Source organism: Fusarium fujikuroi, chromosome FFUJ_chr07 (assembly GCF_900079805.1).
Source record: "Fusarium fujikuroi IMI 58289 draft genome, chromosome FFUJ_chr07".
Classification (NCBI taxonomy): Eukaryota; Fungi; Ascomycota; class Sordariomycetes; order Hypocreales; family Nectriaceae; genus Fusarium; species Fusarium fujikuroi.
Window position 1 is genome coordinate 1,485,719 of NC_036628.1, and position 24,589 is coordinate 1,510,307.

General features: G+C 50.1%; 6 protein-coding genes; 3 read left to right on the plus strand and 3 right to left on the minus strand.

Annotated features, from left to right (window-relative positions):
* Window positions 1-4,789: 4,789 nt before the first annotated feature.
* On the plus strand, window positions 4,790-8,057 carry FFUJ_08637 (related to nitrate assimilation regulatory protein nirA; the record flags this gene model as incomplete). XM_023580638.1 has 2 exons in its annotated part: window positions 4,790-5,859; window positions 5,909-8,057. The coding sequence occupies 2 exons, from the start codon at window positions 4,790-4,792 to the stop codon at window positions 8,055-8,057; spliced, it is 3,219 nt and encodes a 1,072-aa protein (XP_023433382.1).
* A 592-nt stretch (window positions 8,058-8,649) lies between these two features.
* On the minus strand, window positions 8,650-10,716 carry FFUJ_08636 (related to protein KRI1; the record flags this gene model as incomplete). The annotated part of the gene is made up of 1 exon (XM_023580640.1): window positions 8,650-10,716. One exon carries the CDS (start codon window positions 10,714-10,716, stop codon window positions 8,650-8,652), a length of 2,067 nt encoding a protein of 688 aa, XP_023433383.1.
* Window positions 10,717-11,385: 669 nt separating this feature from the next.
* On the plus strand, window positions 11,386-12,211 carry FFUJ_08635 (probable VPS21-GTP-binding protein; the record flags this gene model as incomplete). XM_023580641.1 has 3 exons in its annotated part: window positions 11,386-11,463; window positions 11,524-11,587; window positions 11,646-12,211. 3 exons carry the CDS (start codon window positions 11,386-11,388, stop codon window positions 12,209-12,211), a joined length of 708 nt encoding a protein of 235 aa, XP_023433384.1.
* Window positions 12,212-13,431: 1,220 nt separating this feature from the next.
* FFUJ_08634 (uncharacterized protein) lies at window positions 13,432-16,435 on the plus strand (the record flags this gene model as incomplete). XM_023580642.1 has 5 exons in its annotated part: window positions 13,432-13,472; window positions 13,531-13,640; window positions 13,700-14,028; window positions 14,086-14,476; window positions 14,541-16,435. 5 exons carry the CDS (start codon window positions 13,432-13,434, stop codon window positions 16,433-16,435), a joined length of 2,766 nt encoding a protein of 921 aa, XP_023433385.1.
* Window positions 16,436-17,358: 923 nt separating this feature from the next.
* On the minus strand, window positions 17,359-20,665 carry FFUJ_08633 (related to phosphatidylinositol 4-kinase; the record flags this gene model as incomplete). XM_023580643.1 has 5 exons in its annotated part: window positions 17,359-17,398; window positions 17,451-17,613; window positions 17,672-20,135; window positions 20,261-20,447; window positions 20,586-20,665. 5 exons carry the CDS (start codon window positions 20,663-20,665, stop codon window positions 17,359-17,361), a joined length of 2,934 nt encoding a protein of 977 aa, XP_023433386.1.
* A 1,857-nt stretch (window positions 20,666-22,522) lies between these two features.
* FFUJ_08632 (related to negative regulator of transcription from Pol II promoter) lies at window positions 22,523-23,509 on the minus strand (the record flags this gene model as incomplete). The annotated part of the gene is made up of 1 exon (XM_023580644.1): window positions 22,523-23,509. One exon carries the CDS (start codon window positions 23,507-23,509, stop codon window positions 22,523-22,525), a length of 987 nt encoding a protein of 328 aa, XP_023433387.1.
* Between the last annotated feature and the right edge of the window lie 1,080 nt (window positions 23,510-24,589).

Sequence of the window (24,589 nt, forward strand, 5' to 3'; positions counted from 1 at the left end):
TTGAATAGGGGCCAAAGTGTTTGGTTGTTTATTCCTTTTTCAGGGTTACGAAGCATCGCGTCTCTTGCTGATACTGAATAGAGGTTAGATGGCGTAGCATAGCATGGCGTAGCAGGATACCTAGCTTAGCATTTCTGGGAGTTTGGATAAGTGGGATCCTGGTTTGAATTTTATATTAATGAAGGGATAGTGCTTTTTTGATGAACAAATTTGAGTTTATGATCCATAATTGGCCCGGCTGTTGGAACATTCCCAAGGCTATGTTGAGTGAAAGGCCAGGGGAAGATGAGCTACATCTCTGGATACTACCCAAGATTGAAAGTTAGATAACTATTAACTTGCTCATTCTCTCACGATCCCACTGTTTATAGTTCGAGGTGCACATGGCCTTCTGTTTGTGTGAAAGATTCATGTTGTTGATGTGACAGCATGGCCACAACCGGGAGATATCATCTACGTTTTATGCAGTGGAACATTAACAACGGTTTCACTTCTGCGACCAAGATCGGACCATGGCCGAAACGGACCGAGGCTCAGACATATTGCAGGTTGCACGGTGCAAGTGGCCGAGGAAGATGGTTCGATCTCTAAGTGCCAGTCAACGTATGCTGAGAAACTATGCTGTGATACCTTCCAGAAGGAGATGCAGAGGAGACTGACCTGAGACTCGAGCGAGAGGGAGAGGGAGAGAGGTGAGTTAGTCCTGTGAATTATCCTGGAATTGGCAGGTGTTTAGTCTAATCTGAGAATACCTAGGTAGGCAGTGAAATAACTTGGTAGACTGACTAAGGTAAGTTGTCTCTTCGAGGCCGCGACAACCTGAACAGCCTAGGCCCTAGGGTAGATCGACCAATCTATCCCAATGAAGCTCAGCGCGCAGCCCAACAGACTTCCATGTATTAATAGACAGCCATACCTACTATAGTTACTACTACCTACCTAGGCATAGGCATAGGCATAAGCATATGCTATTTGATCCTTTTTCGGCATCAGAAAGTGTGTTAATTTAAACCAACTCCTTGTAGGGCTTAGGCGAGTTCGTGCGTAAGGACTCTGCGTGTTTGAGATAATGACCTAATTTCGTTGGTTCGATATCTATTCGTCGCGTCCATAAGCCTAACCCCACGCGTGCTTATTATCCCACTTATCCCACATACTACTAACTCAACAGTCCGTACCGCACCGTATCGTATCGCAGAAAGGCAAAAAACCAAAACCCAGTAACAGCTAGATTGCATAGCCTGGATGTCACTGTCCCTTCTCTGGCACACAAAACACACACAAGAGAATCTCCTGCTGATCACCAGGATGATGCAGTGCGGCGCAAACACACAGATGCTATGGCACATGCAGGTTATGTTACCTTGCCTTGGTTAGTAGCGTCTGCGACGGGCGGACCGCGTTGCTATTACGCCCGTTCAGAGTAGAAAGAGAGAATCATTTATGGAACCGGCAGCAGAGGCACCGGCCCGACGAGGATGATGCTCGCTCGCTGTGTTGTATGTAGTGCTGGCTGCGTGCGTGCGTGCGTGTGTCAGAGCGAGCAAGCGAACGAGCAAGCAAGCAGGCAGGCAAGCAATGAATGTGTGTACACCAGAAAGATGGTGAGGATCCCATGATATGTAACTCTGCATATGTCACTGACGTCCAGGGGGCTGTAGACTGCAAAGTACGTACGTATCCGTAAAATGAGAGGTCATCATGTTGAGGTTCTAGACCGGATCATCAGTTGCCTTCGCTTGTCACGATATCCATGCTCGACTGATTATATGGCGATCATACTCCGTACCTCTCAATCACATCGTGATGACCGACCCAGCGGGTTGAGCGAGAGAGTCAGTTGCTACACTACCTACAGCCCTAGGGAGATGATCTTGGAGGAGACGAGGAACTTTTGGATAGGCAAGGGATCCATGTACTGAAATGTCTGTGCAGCAGGAGAGGACAGCCGTTTTCTGTCTCTTGCCTCCAATTTTACCTTTTTTCCCCTCCTGGCCCCCAGGTCTAAGCCTTACTAAGTGCGCGTGATGGGTAGGACTCGCGTAGATGTGATATTGTATTCCAATATGCCGGCGGCTGGGCGAGTATGTATTTTGTCTCCTTGTAGTAGTAGTAGTAGTAGCAAGGACAGGCAACTCGCTTGTTGAGCCATGTATGCATGAACACGTCTACATGTTTTGATTTGCTGAAAATCATCATACCGTATCGTCAGAACAATAATTCTTCCCCTATTGAGTACATTATTAGGTCCACGTAGCATTATGACACCTAGTTATTTGACTGTGAAGTCTAACTTGCCTAGCACCAAACATCTCGGAAGATGCCGTCCACGTCGAACAAGGGTCTGGGATAGTGGTTTCGAAGGACGTCGACCCTGGCCGGGGCTGGAGTGCATGCAAGACATCCCGTGGTCTGCTCAATTGGTGATTCCAAAGGCATCTAAGCCGCAGATCATCTGAGCCGCCTGTTCCATACTCCATAGTCGGCGCTTTCTTGGCACCATGCATCGTCGCTTCTGCAGGGAAGAACCATCAAGAGGGAAATAACCGTTGAGAATAACACCGCGTCTTAATGCAGGGGAACAGAATGCTACAATACGAGACGTGATGCCCACGACACGGGTCGGTAGTCGAGCGGTTTAGACCCTGGCCAGCTCCGGCATTTCTCGACTAGTTCATGCCATGTGCACCTGCAGACCAAGATCGAGCTGAGACGGTCTCTTGTTGGGCGAACTCACGCCCTGCTTTTCGCCGCTTTTATGCTTGCATCGCCTTGATAGCCTGGGGTCCTCGACAAGCAGGCCAGACAACCCAAGCCAAGACAGGTCCAAGGGTCCCCTGGCCCGCCTTAGTTCACCTTGCTAGCCCTCTGATATCCTGCCGCGCCCCTCGGGGGGCAAGAATACAGCGAACCTTACTGTGGGGTGTCAAAATAAACTTAGCAAAAGTCATCCTAAGCTTAGGCTATACTACCTAAGTCTTTTTGTCACTTAGAATTGAGGTCCTGTGTTTTCTTGTCTCCCCTAGCGCGCCTTGTCTCAGTGAACCTTGACTTGACAGTGACAACCCAAGCCAAACCAAAGACGACAACATGAGGAAGATCGCGATGCCTTGTAGAGTTAATACAAGCGACTAGGCCACAGATTAAGCCGAACGAGCCGCAATAACTACGTACGTACGTGTTCGTATCAAACTAAAATTAATAGCAGGAGCAATGCCTCTTGCTTGATCTGACCAGGAGATGCTGAGTTTTCCCCCCAGTAACATTCAAGGAAGAAGGCTTTTCACATGAACATCATAATGAGGTAGAGAGACTCTGTAGGTAGATCTGTGGATAGGTAGTAAGTTGCAGTGTCATACCTTAGTAGTCACCGACTTAGGGCAGCTTCAAACCCATCGTCAGGAACCGTTGCCTTTTAGTACCGCTCATAAAGTCGTCACGTAGAGCATGTAAAATTTGTTTTGGGATATGCGATGTTAGGAGTAGAAAAGACCCTGGGCGGAGATTCCTTCTTGGGCAATATCTGTTGGTCCTTCCTGGTAATAGTTGTCTGTTGTTTGGATGTGATGTGAAGCGAGGAAGGAAGGAGATGGGCATTCGTTTATCTACCTATATCCACGTTTCTCCGATCTTACCAATTTGTTTCTATACAACATCATCATCATCAACATCAACTTATAGACACTGTCAGTGAATCAGTCTGTCTGTCAAACATGAATGGCGACCACAATCTTCTGTCCCGTTTGTATGCACGAATGGTTTAAACATGACATGAGCTCAAACACAACAACACTACACAGACCATCAATCAATCACATCACGTCACCCCCTACAGCTGCTACGACTGTACTAAACGTTTAGGGGACTTCCACACCCACCACCCGCCTCCACCACGCGCGTTGTCGACGGCCGACGTCTCCACCGATTCCTTGTCTTTCTCGCAGGGCAGGGCATGGTTGTGAACATGGATTACATGGCTAGCATCGCCATGGAAGGGAGACAAGAGAAGAGATGAGTCCAAAAGCGGCCCAACCCTGAACCAAAACCACCAAAGTTATCAAGTCCCAAGAGCCAGACAGACACTGCTGTTTCTCTACCCCACAGTCGCACACCAGGGCCGTGCACGACAACCTCTCTAACCTATCGTGATCGCTGCTATTTGATTTTCTACCACTTAAGGTCCCCACCCTTCTGTGATTCTGGGCCTTAAACCCCCAGCTTCCACGACTCAATCTCTTCCACCCAAAGACCAAGGACCCGGTTAACTTGTCTCCGATCCTCCTTCTTGCACTTCTCTCAAACACCACCGAGATCTCAGTTCGTAGCTTTCCGAAGAGACGGATTTTCTTCCTCACGGAACGTCGACCCGCGCGGCCTGATCCGATACCCATTGCATCACTGTTGAATTGACCTTCGTAACGGTTCTCAATTCACTTCCGCCAGTTCCTTCGCCCCAGCCGGGGCGCCGACCAGTCCCCAGCTTCCAGTGCGGGGAGCCACTGACTACATACGTACCCGTTGGTTCTCCATAAACTCCCCGGACGACTTCGGGTTACCTCAAATCTCAACGCTCTTGCGCTGCAGCGTTTTAACCTGCACAACAGCTGCCGCCGCCAACCGCTATAAAGATTTCATCTCGCACAGCTGGGCTTCGCAAGCTTGAACCCCCTGCTCAATCCTGTTGTTTCGCTTCATCACCGCAACCACACCGGTCCGGCAGATTTTGTTTTACCGTACCGGATTATTGGCCTCGGAAGGCCCGCGTCGCAACTCTGTTTCTGGCAGAGCCATGTCCGGTCGTGCCGTTTCGAATTCTCAACATGCCCAGCAGTCCTTCGGTTCCGGTCCTCAACTCTATCGCGACGTCGCTGAATTGCACGCTGTGCCATCTCCCTCTCACGGCGCCTTAATGGATCACTCACATTTTGACGATTTCGCGTTTGCTTACCAAGGTCTTCCTGACCAACCTTCTCTCGTTTCTCTGGCCGATCACGCCCACGCCCATACCTCACAATCACCCACTGCATTTCCTCAGCACCAGGCGATGTCTGGGCTTGCACACAACGGTTTACCATTCGGCACCCTTTCTGGAGGCAACCGGAGCCAGAGCATGGATGGTTCCGATGCTCCTCCAGATAGGACGTCTCCCGCATCCAACGCCCTCGAAGACTCGACTACTGATGAGTTTGGATTGGCTTCCCGTAGTCGTGCAGATGCCACGGATTTGGGCGGTAAACCTAAGGAAGATAAAGCCGATGCCACACCGGCGTGGAGTGAACTGAAGACGAAAGCCGGGAAGAAAAGAAAACGCCTCCCGCTCGCGTGCATTGCATGTCGCCGAAAGAAGATCCGCTGCTCAGGCGAGGAACCCGCCTGCAAGCACTGTTTACGCTCTCGTATACCATGTGTGTATAAGGTCACCACTCGGAAGGCGGCACCACGGACAGACTACATGGCCATGCTCGATAAGCGATTGAAGCGTATGGAAGAACGCATTATAAAGGTCATTCCCAAGTCCGATCAGGAAGTAGCTTCGTCTGTGACTCGGGCCGTTGTTAAACCAGCGATACCAGGAACCGTACCTTCAAACAAGCCAACCAAAAAGCGTGGCGCTGAGGAAGCCTTTGGACCTGATCTAGAAGCGTGGGCCAAGGCGCCCTCGAAGCCCAAGATCGATGGCGATGATAGGCCCAGTAGCCTACAAGTACAGGAAGCCGAGGAGAATAAGCTGCAGCACGAAGGCACTGAGGCACTACCCTCCAAAGAAATTCAGGAGCACCTGGCAGAGGTGTTTTTCGACAACATTTATGGTCAATCTTATCATCTTCTCCACAAACCCAGCTATATGCGAAAGCTGAAGTGAGTTCTTTCAAGATTAAAACATGTGTGTATTGCTAATGGTCCACAGAAATGGTACGCTGCCCCCAGTGCTTGTCCTCACAGTGTGCGCTGTAGCTGCTCGTTTCACCTCGAGCCCGTTGGTGAATTCTTCGGGACCTGAGTTCCTACGCGGCGAAGAATGGGCGTCACATGCTCGAGATATCTGTACCAGGCGATACGAATGGCCGAATCTCACAATCTTGACCTGTCTCCTCATTTTGGGCCTTCACGAATTTGGAACATGCCAGGGTGGCCGTAGCTGGGCCTTGGGCGGTCAAGCAATTCGCATGGCCTTCGCCCTTCAGCTGCATAAAGACCTTGAGTATGACCCCTCCGGTCGCACTGGCCCTAAAAAACAGCTTAGCTTCATCGACCGAGAAATTCGACGACGTATAATGTGGGCGTGCTTTCTCATGGACCGTTTCAATTCTTCGGGGACAGATCGGCCCATGTTCATCAGAGAGGACACGATCCAGATTCCTCTGCCGGTGAAGGAGAAGTACTTCCAATTCGATATGCCCGCTCCAACCGAGATGCTCGATGGTCAAGTTCCTCACCCAGCATCACCCAATGATGGGCAACTTGCTGATGCACGAGAGAACATGGGAGTTGCAGCATTTCTGATCCGAGCCATCGCCCTTTGGGGACGGATCATTACCTACCTTAGCCAAGGCGGAAAAGATCTGGACCCAAACCCCATGTGGGAGGACGAATTTCAATATGTAAAGCATCTCAACGATGTCGTGAATCTCGAAGCCAGTTTACCTTCGTCACTCAAGTACTCTGCTGAGAATCTCGACGTCCACAAGACAGAAAACACGGCAAGTCAATTTCTTTTCATGCATATCTGCCTGCAGCATAACATCCTTTTTGTGAGTCGAGCAGCGATGTCAGCGCGAAAGCAGCAAGGTGTTCATGATGACTTTTTCTCCGAAGCGAGTAAGAGGACTTTCAGCGCTGCGAACCAGATATCTGAGCTCCTTCGTGAAGCTGAACAATCACGATGCTTTGTTTCGGCACCCTTTGCAGGATACTGCGCCTTTTCCTCCACAACAGTCCACATACTGGGTGTCATATCTGGAAATCCCAACATGAAGCCAACAGCCGAAGCCAATTTGACCACCAACGTCAAGTATCTTCACAAGATGAAGAAGTACTGGGGCATGTTTCACTGGATGGTGGAGAATGTGCGCACTCAGTATCGAAATGCCCTGGACGCCATGAGAGCCGGTGCAAATCTGCAAGACCGCGCTGCACAATCGTCTTTCCTTCAATATGGAGACTGGTTCAACCGGTACCCGCATGGTCTCTCTGATGCTGAATTCATGGATCCTGCCACCCATAAACGGAAGGATTCGGGAGCAGATGGCGTTCTTGAAGCAAAGCCCGAGCTGCAATCAGTGGAAGAATACTTCTCCACACTTCCAACACCCCAGAGTGTCGAACATAAGGATACCATTCGCGCTGTGGGACCTAAGAGGAAGCAGAGCGCCAAGAAACAAGCTGGTTTGCCGACACAGTCCGGTCAGCATCTGGAGTCCATGCAAGGGACAGACGCAGACTCGGTCTCTGGGGCTCAGGAACGTAGGTTCTCGGGTGGGCTGGGGCTGCCATCAAACAGTTACAACCCTCTCGCAGTATCGAACGCGCAAAATCCAGCTTACAGCACAGCTATGTCACCTATGAGTCCGGCCAACATGACGGCGTTCTCCCATCATGCTCACACCCCCACATTCTTCCCTCCTGAGTTGCTAGCCATGAACTTTGGACAGGGCGCCAATGGAAATATTGACCCGCTTGATCGTCAGCTTGTCTTTGGCGGATATTCTTTGGACGCCAGCACGGGGTTGGGTGGTGGTCAGGATATAATGAGCGGCCTTGACTGGGACGCTGTTGCTTCAGGAGCTCACCCCGATGGAGGCTTACAAGGCCGGCGGTCTACTGCTAAGGCGGGCATGAATGGGCAAGCAGCTGGTATGGCTGATGGAGCAGGGCTTAGCGGACCGGAAGCATCATCCGCATGGTTCATGCCATTCAACATGGAGCCTCCAGAGATGGGCCAAGATCCCGGCTTCAACATGGGTGGAATTGACCCGTTTACGGGAGTGTTTGGGGGAGGGGGTAGTGGTTTGGCAACGCCGAATGCATTGGGTGGGCTACAGCAACAGGGTCCTTAGGAGGGACTGTCAGAGTGGTTAGCCTGGGTAACACCATATTCCCTGAGGTCTTCGCGGCCATCCAAGTTCACTGGGCCCCGATATTGACATAGGCAGTGTGGCCAGAAGACATTGTCAGCCAGGACTTGAACCTGAAGAACGCCAGGAGCCTTGGGTGATGTCTTATATTTTTCTTCTTCTTTTTTTTGTTGGCTGTAACTTTCCACATGGGAATTTGTGCCAGAGATAAGGCTGGATTTGGTTGGGTATTGGCGAAGAGGCATATTGAAGTTTGTACGGCGAACATTGTCGGACGTGTCCATCTTAACCGTGGGGGGAAGGAAAATTGTGTTTTAAGTACTTGAGATACCATCATACCCGTCATGCTCATTTAGAGATGAGTTGACATTCGTTTGCCAAGAGATGAGATAATTCGCCAAGAAATCAAAATTTCTAAAACTCTTATTGAAATGTGCACCTTGCTTTTGTGATGGGATGGGCCCAACTCTTCTACTTGAAAAAACAGCCTGAGGTAACTAGAAATACAATATGGAACGCCTGGTTTTCATTATGCTATCGCAGTGGTATCTTGATTGATCCCCCCAACACCCTTCTATTCCTCAGCTGTGGTGGTAGAAGCATTCTTCTTGCTCTTGGATCTCTTTCGCTTCTTCTTCCTCTCACCAACATCGCCTACCACGTTATCCTCCTCGCCATCTTCTTTCTTGTGCTTCCTCTTCTTATCACTCGCGGGCTCGATCACGGCGCCACCAGCGTCTTCATCAGCAGAGATCAAGCGCTCGAAGCCATATGTAGGACCGTCGCGCTCATACTCCTTTCCAAAGATCTCACGACGCCACTGGCGTAGACGAGCCTTCTTACCGAGACGCTTCTTGTCTTTGCGCTTCTTTTCCTGGTCGCGGAAGGTGGCAAGTTTCTTGAGCCCAGCATAGTCGTTGAGGGCAGCGTCGGAGGGAGCGAGGAGAATATCGCGCGCGGTCATTCCAAAAGATTGGGGGGAGGTCTCGCGGTAGCGGAAAGGAGCATGAGATGATTGCTTGAAGATGGCATGGTCGGTAAGCTCAAGTTTGGAGTCTACAAGAGCCTCAAGCTTGGCGCGCTCTTGACGAGCTTGCTTCTGTGACTCCTTACGGGCCTTCTTGTGATCTGTCTTGCGCTTCTTTGAGGCCCGGCCATCCTCGCCCTCGTCCTCGTCCTCGTCACCCTCACCCTCACCCTCACCCTCACCCTCACCCTCACCCTCACCCTCACCCTCACCCTCACCCTCACCCTCACCCTCACCCTCACCCTCACCCTCCTGGGCGTCGTCTTCGACATCACTCAGGCTAATGTTTGGCTTCTTTTCATCGTCCTCGAAATCTGGAATGATATCCTTGATGTCGATATCATCATCCCATTTTGGCTTCTTGGGATGCTTGGACTTGTTCTTTCCGCCTTCTTGTTCCTCGTCCTCTGATGCTACAGCATCGTCTTGTTGAGCATAGTAATCGTCACCAAATCTCTTCTTCATCTCCTCTTCCCACTTGTCATCCTCCCATGCGTCGTCGAGGAACTTGATCCAGTCCTCATCGGTGAGATCCTTGCCCGCATTGCCAGCTGTGCGCTTGATCTTGCGCAGCCTTTCCTGGGCCTCATCAAGCTTGAGCTTCTTTAGACGAGCCTTCTCCTCACGCCTCTCCTTCTTCTCGGCCTCCTTACGCTCACGTTCAAGTTCACGTTGACGCTTGCGGCCAGTCTTCTCCTCACGTCTGACTGACTTGGCTGCGGCAACATCACGAGCATATGATCGAAGGAATTCGTTGCTCCGCTCCGGGTCCTCGAATCGCAAGTTATAAGCCTGTTCAAACTGATCGGCGCGGTCATCGTCATCCTCTCCTTCATCCGACTCAAACGCTTTCCAGTTCGAACCATCTGGAGGGACCCAGGCACGCGCGCTCATGAAATTTGACAAGAAAGTCTCAGGGTTCTTGTCGGCGTTGGCAACATCTACCTCGGTGATGGCCATGGCTGCTTTGCGCGAGGGGTGCACACCATTTGAGTCCGCCCTGTCCGCCTCCTTTCGCTTCATGAAACCGCCGTCCTCGTCGTCAGAGTTGTCATTGGCGGCAGCATGCATCTCAGCCACGATTGAATTCTTGAGAACATCTTGTTCCTGGTTGTAGGTCATGGGCACATCCTCGCCGGCATCCTCGGCACCAGTGTCACCCCGCATGTACTTTTCTCGGTGGTAATCCTTCAAGTAGATCGGCTTTTCCTTCTTTTCCTTCTCGGTTGCTGTGGCGGTGGGGTCATCGGGCTTGTAGAAGGTCACTTCCTTATCGTAGACCTTGGGATCCTTGTTTCGAATGGCTTGGAGAGTGGCAGAGATCTGGGCGTCGAGATCTTCAGTCGCAAGAAAGCCATCTTCATCCTCCTCCTCGTCAGACGAGGACGACTCGCCGTCGTCGTCATTGTCTGGCTGCTTCCCTGTATTCTTGAACTTCTCTTCTAGTCTATGTCTCTCTTCCCGTTTCTTGTTGTGCTCGAAACGACGGGCAAAGTCCTCGTTCACCTTGAAGCCGGTCGTGGCAATAGCGGCGCCTCCATCTTCTGGTTCGGAGTCGCTATCATCAAGGAGGGTGCGCTTATTGTTTTTGGGATCCTCAGTGGACTTCCCCATAGTGTAGATAGTTCTTGGGAGCAAGCAAGGGATTAACTAAAGAAGCAATTGATCATGCGTTGAGATAAATGAGTGTAAGAAAAAGACTGCAACAAGCGACGCTATCTTTATCAATAAGATCCAATTAGAACTTCCATGCGCTTGTATCAACTTTTTTTTTTTCTGCCGACTTGGAAAGTTGGCGGGGAGTCGGAATATGGTGAAATATTAAACCGATGGAGCATTGACATCGGCCAATGAAAGGCTGTTCTTTTCTGAGCTGCCTTGAGCGCTAGAGACGGCTGCATGTGGCTTCGTCATCAGGGAACCGAACTGACCAACCCCGGCCACTGAAAGCCTCTAGAAGAGCGCCTGGAATTGGGCCCTTGGCCACTACGGCTGCTACCTCCTTAGGTACACTCCATGCGGGTGCTTCTACAGGCCAGTACCGACTCGACTGACCTCCACTACTAAAGCTTGCGGTAACTCGACCTTTACTTATTAACTACCTCCTCTGTCCCAGGCGACTTTCATCAAATCCATTAGCCTCCTGATAATCGCTCTGTCTTTAATAACCCCGTCTACGCTACGTGTCCGCCTTTTTACGACGACATCGAACTTCCGACTTGCCTCAACCATAAAGAAGCTACTTCGTCCAACTTGACCTCATCTCCGAGCGATCCCGCAATCATGGCCGACTCTGCCAACGCCCCGAAGCCCAGCAGCAGCGTCAAGTTGGTGCTTCTTGGTGAAGCCGCCGTCGGAAAGGTGCGCTTGAATAACCACATGCTGCGAAAGCATCTCCTGGTATACTAATTGAGCTGATAGTCGTCTCTCGTTTTGCGCTTCGTTAACAACGACTTCCAAGAAAACAAGGAGCCCACTATTGGTGGTATGTATCTTGGACCTCCCCAGTCCTTCTATTACGTCGCTCACAGTTGCGTCAACAGCCGCTTTCTTGACCCAAAAATGTAATCTTCCCACAAGGACAATCAAGTTTGAGATTTGGGATACCGCCGGCCAGGAGCGCTTCGCCTCACTGGCTCCAATGTACTACCGAAATGCTCAGGCCGCTCTCGTCGTTTATGATCTCACCAAACCTACATCCCTGATTAAAGCCAAGCACTGGGTCGCAGAGTTGCAGCGCCAAGCATCTCCCGGCATCGTTATCGCACTGGTTGGCAACAAGTTGGATCTTACGGGTGACTCTGGCGCTGCTGCTGATGGTGAAGATGGTGAGGAAGGTGACGACTCTGGCGACGCACGCAAGGTTCCAACAGAAGAGGCTCAGGCATACGCGGAAGAGGAAGGTTTACTATTCTTTGAGACCAGTGCCAAGAGCGGGCATAACGTCACCGAGGTTTTCACAGCCATCGCAAACGCCATACCCGAGACGTCATTGAAGAGTGCCAGAGGAGCTGGCGCATCGAATGCTGCCAGCCGGGCAGGCGAGGAGCAAAGAGTGAATCTGGGTGGTCCCAAGGATGTTGGCGCTAAGGACAGCTGTGCTTGCTAGACGTCGTCGAGTGGTTTATGGGTCAATGAGGGTGAGAGGATGAGAGGATGAGAGGATGAATTGGAGGTGCACACGACAATTTATTTTGTTGCGCGTTATGCTGCCCTTTTCCTGCGAACCGTTTGCTTGGGATTGATACTGAGGAGAGCATGGGGGTTGACTCTGCGGTTTTTTATATTTCTTTTCCTGTTACTACCTAGCTGAGTTTTTTTTTCGTTGCGGCATGTATGGACAATTCGTGGTCTTGTCTATCTCTTTCTCGTAATAGCAAAACTGATGGACTGAGCATATATCACTTTCAAAAGGGCCTGGGAAAGAGTTTCTGTATCAGGAACTACTACTAAGGTGCCTGTGTACCTTTTGTATGCTCTTATGTGTGCTCTACCTAACAATATCAGTCGCTAGCCTAACCCAAACAATGACTCATTAATCGGTTTTCACTTATTCAAGTCCTCTGCAAACACAGTAAATTAAGTCTCTATGATTCAGTATTATTATTGTATCTGAGCGCTTTGTTAGTAGTTATCGATTATTTCAGCTCATCTCACGTCTCAGTATGGGTTGCGATAATTACTCGACCAATCCGCAATTCAGCACTCTTTGTGATCCGGTCTTTGCCCGTTAGCCCACTAAATCCTATCCTCCTCCTTGATATGTACAAGTATTCGATACTTATTCATTTCTTACTACTATGGTCACGTACCAGGCAGGCATATCAATGATCTTATTGGTCATCACGTGATCATTATCGGATTATGCCGCCTCTACGTGTTGGGCTTGGCGTGTGCCTGTGACCCACTCCTTTTTACACGATTTTGAACCTCATCAGAGCCCTTGAGCAGCCCAGTTGCTGTTGGCCTTTGCGTCAGAAGCAAACAGGTCTAGCTTCTCTCTTTATACTAATCATTTTCTTTTCTTCACTGTTCTTTGACCGAGTTGAATTACTGCATAAGTATCTACCTTTACTTAGCTCACCTAGTAATTCCCTAACGTCGCGCCAATTGATCACAGTGACTGTGATTTCGTTGCACCAGGACCATTGAAAAGGATCGGCCTTGCTGCATATCTGCCTGAGCAAAACCTCTTCCTCCTCTGCTCTCCTCTTGTCTTTCTCCCATCATTTCTTACAACACTCGACCTTCCCATGACGCTTCTTCTGCTATCTTAGGCTCTGTCCTTGGTTTGGGGGCTGCTTCGTCACAGATCAGCAACACTTCGCCATGGCATCAACGATCACGGAAGCTCAGGCGGAGCTGGTTCGGTATGTTACACAGCCTTGAAAGACCGCGCCAACGCGCAAGCTAATGCCCCTTTTGCAGGTCACTTGCGCCCGACGATATTCCAATCAAGCTGCGATGCGCGATCTGTAGTAAGCTCGCGGTCAACGCCTACCGTCTTCCTTGTTGCGAACAGGCAATATGCGAATCATGTACGCGATTGGTCCCTACAAGCTCGCCCACTACATCCTCGTGCTAACACTGCGTCAAGGTCAATCCAATCTACCCGCGTCGTGTCCTGTTTGCGAACACTCACCCTTGTCCGCCGAGGACTGCAATCCCAACAAATCATTGAGAACCACAATCAGGGTCTTCCTGCGCACTGCGGAGAAGAAACGCGAGGCAAGCCGACCGAAGGAAGACAAGGACTCGGAACTAGTGACGCCAGTTGAGGCGCCTAAACAGAATCTCGCTACAGCCGAAACATCTGCCATCGAGACACCCATAGAACAGATTTCGGGGGGCGACGCGCCATCCTTAGTACAGGTCCATAGCGCCGACAAAGTTAATGAAGGCGCCCCTGCTCCACGCGGAGTCCAGGTACTTGAATTTTCTGGTTCTCGTCAAGGGCCTTCCACTAACATCTTTCTTCCAAAGGAGAATATTACTCATCATGACGACACTCCTGCTGCTGAGAGTCCACGGCAAGTTGAGGCAGGTGATGCTCAGGGCGCACCTGCCGAGGGCAGCACAGAGAACGTGCCCATCGAACACTCTGACGAGCAAACTCTTGCGACACAAAATGGTGAAGGAGGAATCAACGGCGCCGGCGAAGAACACGAACAACAACAAATGGAGGCAGAAAACGACGAAGATCGAGACCATGACCACGACCACGACCAAGAGAAGCCTGACTCCGATTCAATGAATGGCAACTTTCCGAGTGGCTCATTCTCTAACTCTGGTGGTGACTTCAACCAGATGCAGATGATGATGGCCATGCAGAACGGAATGACGCCAAACTCTTTCGGTGGCTTTCCCATGATGGGTAAGTTTACAGTGAAATGAATCAGCGCACACGTGACGGTAAATACTGACGTGTATGTCTGCAGGTATGCCGGGCATGGGCATGGACCCAATGACGATGCAGAACATGTACATGAACGGTGGCTTTCAAGGCATGGCAATGAACGGCATGGGCGGTTTTGGAGGTGGATTTGGCCAAGGCTCCAATAATAACTGGAACGGTTCACAGTCGTGGAATTTCGACCAGAATAATTACAATCAAAATGGTCCTGGCATGGGAACTGGTGACTTTGGAGGCTTTAACTCAGGATTCCAGACAGGATACAATCAAGGTAATTATGGTCAATTCAATGACTATCGCCGCAACACTTTCGGACGTGGTCGAGGCCGTGGCCGTGGGTACTACGGAGGATATGGCCGTGGAGGTTACCAGTTCGGAGGCAACCCAAACTACCACGATCAGACCCAAGGCCAAAGCCAAGTCCCGCAGGTTGGGCCCGGTCAGAATGGTCAGAACGGTGTCGGTCAGGGTGATGGCCAGCAGCAAGTTGATGAAAGTGGCCAACCTATTCAGGGCGATAGCACTGAAGGGCCTGCTGATGCTGGACAAGCTGATGGATTCAGTGAGGCCATAGGCAATGTGGATGCCGCTACCGGTGATGCTTCCTCTACAACACGTAATACGGGACCTGGAAACTCAGACCCTTCTCAGGGTAATGTTTCCGGTGCTGTTCGTCCAGTTGCAGCCGCTGATGTTCCTTTGAATGCGCCTACTGGGCCCAAAGCTATGAGACAGGGGCTCCCTAACACAAGTCTACATCATCTTCGAGCACGCGGTTACCAGGTGGGAAGTGAAGTCCCTCCCTCTAAACCGATTGGAGTGAGGGATAGCCCAGCAGACCGAGGCCGATCCCGGTCACGGTCCAGGAGTAGTTCTCCGGCTCCAGTTCCTGCTGACGCTCGTGAAGAGGACAAGGATCGTGAGTCCCGTCATGGGCAGAGCAAAGAGCGACCTCGCGATCAGGACAAACGCGACCGGGACCGAGACCATGACCAAACAGGATCAGCATCTCGAACCGTCAGCAGAAGTCGTAGTCGCAGCAGGGGACATCGAAGCTCCCGTCGGCGTAGGCGTCATCGCTCAGAGTCTGTTGAGGATGAAGGCTATGATGACGATTCGCGACGCAAGAAGCATAGAAGCCGGCGTCACTTTCACGATGATGAAGAGTCTTCACGGTCCAAGGATAAGGATAAGGATGAAAAATATACTGACCGAAACCGTTCCGCATCGCCAGCTGAATCCAAAAGATCCAGCCACCGCAGCCGTCGAGATAGAGACTCAGACAAGCGGAGGGATCGAGAAAAGGACAAAGATGACGATCGCAAAAGGTCCAGCCACCGCCCCTCGCACCGGGATAGAGACTACGACCGCGACCGGCGTCGGGAAAAGGACAGAGATCGCAGTGACAAAGATCGGAAAGATAAGGATCGCAAAGATCGACATCGGGATAGGGACCGACGCGATCGCGACCGCGACAGAGAGAGGGGGAAGGATAGGGACAGGGAAAGTGGCAGGGACCGAGACAGAGAACGGGATCGAAGTTCGAGATACAGCAGCAGACGCGAGTCGATCGATGCTGGAGACTCGAAGCCTATCTCTGGTCCTCGCGGACACGACACGAAAGTGAAAACTAGCTCGTCGAATCGCACCGAGCAATTGGGAAAGGACCCTCACACGCTCGAGCGCGAGGCCCGAGATCGCGAGCGTTTGCTTAAAGAAGCGCAACGTATCGCAGGTATGGCGGGTTGGAAACGCAGCCGGGGCGATGACGGCGACGATGCAGGATCGCGCAAAGGCCGTCGGACGGGCTCGTCAACGTCTGCTGCTGCATCACGTCGAAGCGAAGCCATCAATGGTGGCGACGAAGAGGAGAGAATGAGAAGACTCGAGGCTGAAAGGGAGGGTGATCGATGGGGTTAGAAACTCAAACGGTCTTCCAAGAAACGTGCCTCTAAGTTTGATAAGACAATGAAAGGCATGTTCTGATCATTTCTCATTCCACCTTGATCTTTACGCTTTACTTACAAGATGGGAGCAACATTTACTCTCCTTTTGTTTCTTCACTATCAGGTGTTGGCGGCTGATGCATTATGCGGAACTAAATCTTTCATGTATGAGTAGCTAAAAAAGAAAAGAAGGGGGAAAGTGTTGTGGCATTAAAATCAGAATCACTTACACGAGTTTTCATCGGGATACCAGCTTAGGTTAAGCTGAGCGACGGGGAGCGAGGAGCGAGGAGCGAGGACCAAGGAGCAAGAGACTTGAAAATATGTTTGCAGGTTAGAGGCAGCAGGGTCTTGCTTGACAGTTTTGCAGGTATCGTGAATCGAATCCTGTCTTGAAATGAAAGGCGCTCTTGGAGTCATTATATAAAGTCAGCTTTGAAGTGAGATCAGTACCTAGGTGATAAGTCTATCCACGAGTTATGCGTGGAATCAACCTTGTGTGTATTGCATAACGACAAGCAAGGCAGTTGTCAGTATAGCCGTCACTGGGACATAATAAGAAAAGTCTTGGATGCGTATGGATGCCAGCACTGCCTTAAGAAGTCTTGCAGTATATATTCATCCCCTAATTCTACGTCCCTCCCTCCATTCTACCACGTAATGAAAAATCCCACACTGCTTCCTATCCTCCTCACCATGCGCAGTCATCAGTTGTCGTATAAAACTCACATCAGTAAGTGTTTCGGCTATTCGGCCATATCTATATCATCCGCAGCGCCGTCTCATATGCCCCCGGAATTATACCAATGCTACTCCTGGCTCTTGAATTTTTCTCTTATGCATTTGAAATCAACTAGTTATCCCCTGCCTATCGAGTCTTTTCTGTGTTGAACTTGTCTAGTAGATACCCTGTGTACGATATTGGAATGTGTCATAGCTGAGACAGGTCAATACGCGGTATTTGAAACTCAGAATGAGGTTTGACTTACAGTCGAGTGTAGTAACTGCCAAATGATTTGGCAACGAGATCATCGACAAAATGTTCCGCTTCCTCGGCGCTCAGGTGAAGCTGGAACCTCTGTCGAAGGGTATTCGTCACTTGAGCGATGCCAACTGCAAAGCAGGGCATCCTGGAATCATGTCCCATCATCGCTACCAGGTCAATGATGTTGTCTGCCGAGCGACGCAAAGCTTAACGCAGTATTAGCACAGTTCTTAACATCGTATTTCTGGTGTAACTTGCCTTGAAATGCTTGCTTGCAAAGTCTCTTGTAGTCTTCAAAATCGGGAGAAAGTGGTCCACCCAAAACATCGACATACTCATGCGTTAACTTGAACGGCGCCGCCTCAAACCCAACTGAGCCAGGCGAGTTGGAAAGCATAAAGCCAAAGTCGATATGGATAATATGGCCCTCGCTGTCCACCAAGACATTACCGTTGTGTCTGTCCTTGAGTTGGAGGACGTAAGAGATGATACTGTATGCTGCCAGTGACTTTTTGAACGCATCTACACCAGCCTGGAACTCTTTGCTATCAGGTTTGCCAAAGGCTTTGAGAAAATGGTCTCTCAGTGTCGCAATGCGGTTACGAGGGTTCTGACCAGACTCAACGGAGGCCAGCGTTAGACTTCGCTTCAGCGAGTGGAGGGACACACCACTCGTGATGGTTTCGATCAGACCCGACGACTCCCCAGTCACTAGTATTCGCATACGTTTGACCCAGACATCAGTGCCGGCATCAACCCAAATTTTATGACACACATCGATCAGCTGGCAAGCAAATGCCTCTTGTCGAAGATCAGCTCCTGTCTTGACGATGACACTGACGAGATCCCAATTCTTCATCCAACCATAAGGCGATGATTTGCGAATTCGTTCCTTCTTAGCTTCCCAAGCTTCACCAAAGACGGCCGCACTAGGGTCATCACGATCTCCACGCCGTTGGACACCACCAGTCTTGATATCGTTCTCCATACGCTCACGCCCTGCACTAGCGTTCAGGTTCGGGTCGATCTGCACGTCTTCCTCCAGGTCAGGGTTGTGTACAGGGATCGGCGTTGTGCTAGCTTTGGCCATGATTGTGTCGAAGGTTGGGCCTTGCTCGTCAACATCGAAGCTCTTCTCCTCAAGGCTCTGCATGCTCGCGATGATCTTAGCTCTGATAGCAGCTACTTCCTGCTTTGGGCGCTTTCCGCTGGTGGCTTCCAGCTGTGCAAGCATCTGAGAAGCAGTTCGCATGTGCGTGGCTAAGGCACCGAAGTCAGGCTGGTCAGCTGGTGCACTTCGCTGAATGGGCATGGTCATTCTTCGTGAAACGGGTCCTGGGCTGTTAGATCGCGAAGTCCCTGTGCCCGATGATCGCGGCGTTGTCAAATCCAATGTCGAGGAAGATGTTGTAGCTCCGCTTGGCAGACGCTGAGCAGTATGGTTCTGCGCTGGTCTCGAAGAGACTCTAACCGGCGACTCATCTATACCCTTCAAAAGTGGCGAACTACCCAGATCGCCGGAAGCAGGTTCAAAGACACTGTCTAGAAGAGGCTCTGGCGCCTTTACAGTGGGGGAGAGGCGAGGTGAGTCAGAAAGATCGAATATACGCCTTGCGCGAGCGCTACCTCCCAGTAAGCTGTTAAGGAGTCGGTCATTTTCGGGTTGGTCAGGGTCAAAAGAGAAGTCATCTCTCAAAACCTCTACCATGATCAGATAAGGGACCTTCTCGGCACTATTGAGCACTGTTGCTTCAGCAGGGTTCACACGAACGATACGATGATGGCGGCTCTTCCCAGGCGATCCATTAACCAGAGTTGGGGGGCAAATGACGGGAATGTCAATCTCAGCAGGTAAATCCTGTGATATTAAAGCCAATTCGGCTCGCAATGCGCTCATTCGAGCGGGTTTAGGGACCAGTACTAATCGGTTCGAGATGCCTTCCAGGGCCGTCAAGAATTGTGTTTCTGACCTGAAATAATGTTGTCTCAAAAGTCTCGTCTTCTGCACTGGCGACATGTCGCTAACAGTAAGGACTACTTTTGCGTGGTGCGAATGCCGTCGGGTTGCGTTCTCGACCGGGCGTTGCGCATTGCCTGCTGAGTTTGGGGTCGTTGGTCTGGTAGTAGGTTGAGCTGATGGCAGTGGAAGAGATGACGTGCTGAGCTTCGCTTCCAGTGATCTCAGCTCAAGAGCGGATGGCCGAGTCGTCCCAGCTTGTGTCTTTGACCTTTGGGGCGGAATAATCACCGAAGGCGGTCGAGGACTGCGCGCAGGCTTGGGCGAAGAGTCTCTTGACCCTTTAGGATCTGGTGCACTAAAGGTCCGTCCATTATCTCGGACACGCCGCGATCGCGAGTTTCCGACGGTAACTGTGCGAGCCCTCGTGGGCTTGGGGTTCTCCTTCGGTTCCTGCGTTTCATTGGTGATGGGTTGAGGTTTGCGAGCTTGGGCGACTGCGAGAGGGCCAGCCCATTGAGGGAACATGGGCAGCGCAATACTAGCAAGAACAAAACTAGAAAGTACCGTGACTGGTAAGACATTTTCCGTGATCTTTTCATGACGAGCGGTATCAGCAAGTCCAAAGACAATGTGCTGAACCTTGTTGTAGACACGGCGACATGTCTGAAACGAGTCGGATTGCGGATTCGAGGAGAGATCGTGAAGATATGTTTGAAAGAGCCAGAAAGTCTGCGCACTCAATTGTCAGTTCTCTTTTCGCCATATCCCAGTCGATCATCGTTCCCATGACGCGGTAGCTCGCGCATTTCACCCCAAAGGGTTGTCGGTCGAATATCATCACCATCAAAACGTACCAGCAGCGCTGCTGTGACGGATTCTTCACACAAGTCCATCAAAAACTCTTCCAAAGCCATTGACTCATTATGCACGCTGATTATGAGGTGGCATAATTGCGGCAGAAAGAACTCAATATCCTCGTAGGGAAACTGGCGGAGCTTCTGGCAGAGAACATAGTGAATCCCCACGTGGTCGGCATACCGGCTGTTGCGACAGGTGGCATTAGCGATTGGCGACGTCGGAGAGGGCGGAAGAAGCGAGAATGAAGAGGCATAGCAAAAGTATACGGCGGCCAGTATCGCCGGCTTCTGTAGGACGTGCAGGAGTTTGTAGGAGACTCACGAGAGGTATGAGACGGGGAGAAAGGGGTTGGAGTTGAAGACGTCGGACTCGAGGAACCTCTGAAGCAAGTCCCACGACATTGGTTTTGGTTTACGCGGGGGAGCGAGCGCCTGTAAGTGACAGCTGGCGGTTCGTCATCTAGGGTCTGGGCTAAGAATGAAGGAAGAAATACAGGATATCGTGGCAGGAGAACGGGCGTGACGGAAGGGAGAGTCAATCAAGAGTTCATCCGCAAGAGTGACGACGGTTTCAAGCTGGTTGATGTTCGAGGTTGACGAAACCGTCCAAGCCCAAAGTCAGTGGAGGATGATTTGTTCTTCAGAAGATTTACAGGAGTCGTTGCGGATACTAGTGGATAATATTAGGGAGCCGGAACGAACAGCTCAGGCCTTGGCAGTGGATTGCAAGCTACCTGGGAGCTCTTACCTTCCATGGGCAGAGAAGTAATGGCGAACGATCGATAGCCCAATCAGAAAGCTCATTGAACCCCTGAGTACCAGGACCACGAGCAGGAGGTACAGGGGTTGCAATTTTGTATATTGATTTCTATTAGCACTCTGGAGAAACTTGTAAATCCTCTTGAGTAGAACTATACCTAGATTTTGCGTTTATTGACTGATTTATAATCCCGTGCTGTTATTTTGACTACTAGACAGTTCATTGGGCAGACATCAAATTCGACTCCTTATAATCTTTGGATGGTCTTAGTCTCTGGGCGCGGGCCTGAACCCTTTTGAGCAATTCGGAATGTTATCCTCCTTCTCTGTATGTTCCTTTTGAGACGTCAATGACTCGTTAACCCACGCTTGAGTCCAGAGACCTCCCTTCTACCTACTAACGTTAGGTATGTGGTTATGATGTACTCCGTCATGAGGCTCTCTTGAGGAGGTAAGAAAACCAGGGCCTTCGATTCTACGTGATAATGAGACTAAAGTGAGTTGCTACAATCTTGGGCGGGTTACTATAAACTTTGAAGCCGTTTTTATTAATTTTGTTTTAATATGTACTGAATGTTAAGGTCTCGAGTCTTCTTACCTATAGGGATCTCTGTAGCCATTATGTATGCTCAATTTCCAGCTCGTATTAAATGGTATTATATTTCAATGAGAAGTGTACTGACGTCAGTTCCACCTACGTCAGTGGTTGCGGTATTACACTAGGCTCTAGGGTAAGCATGCTGGGAACATAATCCCCTTCATCTGGAGTTCCATTATCAGTTTCTGTTGAGTCAACAATATGGTCTGTGTGAAATTCGATATGGATTGTTCCTCTATGTTGGAGATGGTATGCTAAATGTGATTTGAGCTCTCACGGCGAAAGCCATCCAGCGTCGTTAACTTTAATCATAGGACAAGTAAACCACATATAGTTACAATTCAGCCACGGGAAAGTGTTGACATGATTGAGATCCAAGACCAGTTGACACAGTCGTAACTATAACGCTAAAAGGGAGGATATCGGCAAAGAAACCAAGTCCTAGAGAGATAGACACTGAAATCACAATATGCCAAACTTCACCCCTAATTGCAGCCTATATATCGGGAACGTAAGGTTAGATCGTGAACAAAGTTGAACTTAGAGACAGGAAGCAAGAGTCAAACCACACAGGGAATTCATAATTTAGTAGCCTGTAAGTGACAAGGTGACAGCTTTAGCCGTTGTCCCTCTGTTTAAATTGCCATGTAATCATGCTAACGTACTCGCCGAGATGCTTTGCAGCACCAGCAGTTGATATTGCACCAGTCCGCAAGCGCGCCAGTGCGCGCAAGCGTTTAAAATACCCAGTATGCCAAAAGTCCATGCGATGAATTGTCTTCAATGCGCCAAACTCCGGCTCGATGCGAGTCCCCCTAAACGCCTGCCATTTGATCATTATCCCTCATGACGCATCCCAAACCTTGCCAAGACAACATATAATACTCCATATTGAAAGCATATCACTGAGTCTTCTTTCTTCTGCCGCCACGTGTTCTCTTCTTGGGCTCTTCAATCTCCTCATCACTTGAGCTCTCCTGCTTGGTCTTTGATCTACTACCCTCCTTCTCATTCTCGACGCGACTGACAATGTCACGAAGGAAATCCCACTGCTCATCGGCCTCGACCACATGTTTGAGCATTGGTGCTGTGACTCTCTTGGAACCCTTCTCCTTGGCCACGTCGGCGCTCTTCGTAACGAGTTGGATCATAAAAAGTTCAAGAGCCTTGCCCACAGCGATCGGGGTCTGCTGTGCAACCTTTCCAACCTCCTCATCAGCCTGCATAATTCGTTTGATCCTGGCAGTTGGAAACTTGGTTCGAACGGGGGATGGGTCGATAGCAGGCGCCGCAGGCGCCGCGGCTTTGCGCGGAGGCATATCTGTATCAAAAGGTATAGCACCGAATGTCGAAGCGAGTTCTGTTGTGCCAGTTCCCACTAGTGGTGCGTAGGATGTATCGTACGCAGCCGCATTGGAAAGCGGAGTTTGCTCTGGATAGGGTTGGCCGTACGGCGCAGGTCGCGCCGGAGTGTGCTGTAGTGACCGTGTGTGTGAAGAGGCAAAATTATCCTCGAATCCGTTACCAGAAGAGGGGCGTTTGTCTGGTGAAGAATGGACGTAGGGGTCTTGGATTGAAGAATGTCGCGACCGGTAAGATTGATATTCCGGTCTTGTAGATCTTAGTTGTGATGATGCTTGCTGGCAGTCGACTTGTGGCCGGTACTTAGAATCATATGTGCCGCCGTTATTGTTAAAATTCAAGGATGGTGGAACATAAGAAGAAAAAGAAGTAGATCTGGTGTAGGTTGGGGACTCTGCTTTATATTCGTAGCCTGGGCTAAAGTGACTGTCAGGCTGTGGATGATGGAGCTCGTCCTGAGTGGGGCCACTTGAATAAAAGGAAGAGAGGTCCGGAGACTTTGGGGCATAGCTGTCGTCAGTCGACATAATAAATAATTTTTTCTGGTCCGCGGTGTTTGTAGCGGAATGATTAGGATTAGATAGGTATGGTGGGGCTTGCACGCCGAAGCGGCCGGGATAATATTGTTTTTGTCCAGCAGCGAACGAATAGAGACCCGTTGCAATGCAAACTCAGCCGGTCCTCTTTGATAGGTAGTGTTGTGGATAACGTAGATGCTTGGCAGTACAGTCGAATGAAACAACGGGGGTGATTCGAGAATAGGTAGGTAGTCAACACCAAGAATAAGAGAACGTCAGAACAAGTTTGGTACAGCGCCTCTGATGAATGTTTGTAGCAGAAGCTACTTTGTTTGACCAAAGACAATCAAAACCAAGTTGTGGATATCGAGGATGGATAAAAGCTTAATATCTGGCTTTATTTGTCGAGTTGTTTCTTTGTGCAAGTTGCTGTGCTTGTGGTTGGTTGGTCAGTTAAAAGGTATTTGTATAAGGTATCCAAGAATAGCAGGGAGTAGTATGATAAATGTAGACAATATGGTGTCTAAGGAGAAACAAAGCAATCAAACTGAAGGAACGTCGCGTTCTTATTATATCAGACAAATCCAATGAACAAGACGGACCTGCTCACACTTGTCGGGTGCCAATAAGAACCGTGCGCAAAGTGAACAGGGGGAGTAAGAAGAAGAGGTTTAGCTCACGAATCAGCAAGCTCGAGCTCCCGTCTCGGACTGGGGTTGGGAATGACGATGTGATTGACGTGATGGTGGACTACAAAGTTGCCACATATAGGCTGGTAGGATAAGGGCGATGAAGTTGGTAGACAAGTATGGAGTAAAAGAAGACAAACAGCTAATCTACATACCTTTTTTAAGAACTAACTATTAACCTATAAGTGGAGGCGGTTGGTTGCAGTGCAGTGAGAGGGGCGGCGGGTTGCCAGGGGCTGTGTATAAGACCCCTTGTTATTGAGATGGCCACCCGACAAAATCCCCTGTTGGATGGAGGTTGTACAATACGCGAGTGAAATGAGGCTCGGGAAATAATAGTGCGCGTGTCAAACGACAAGGCAGAAATTGTTGAGTCTCAGGTAAGTAAGTTCACGTCGGT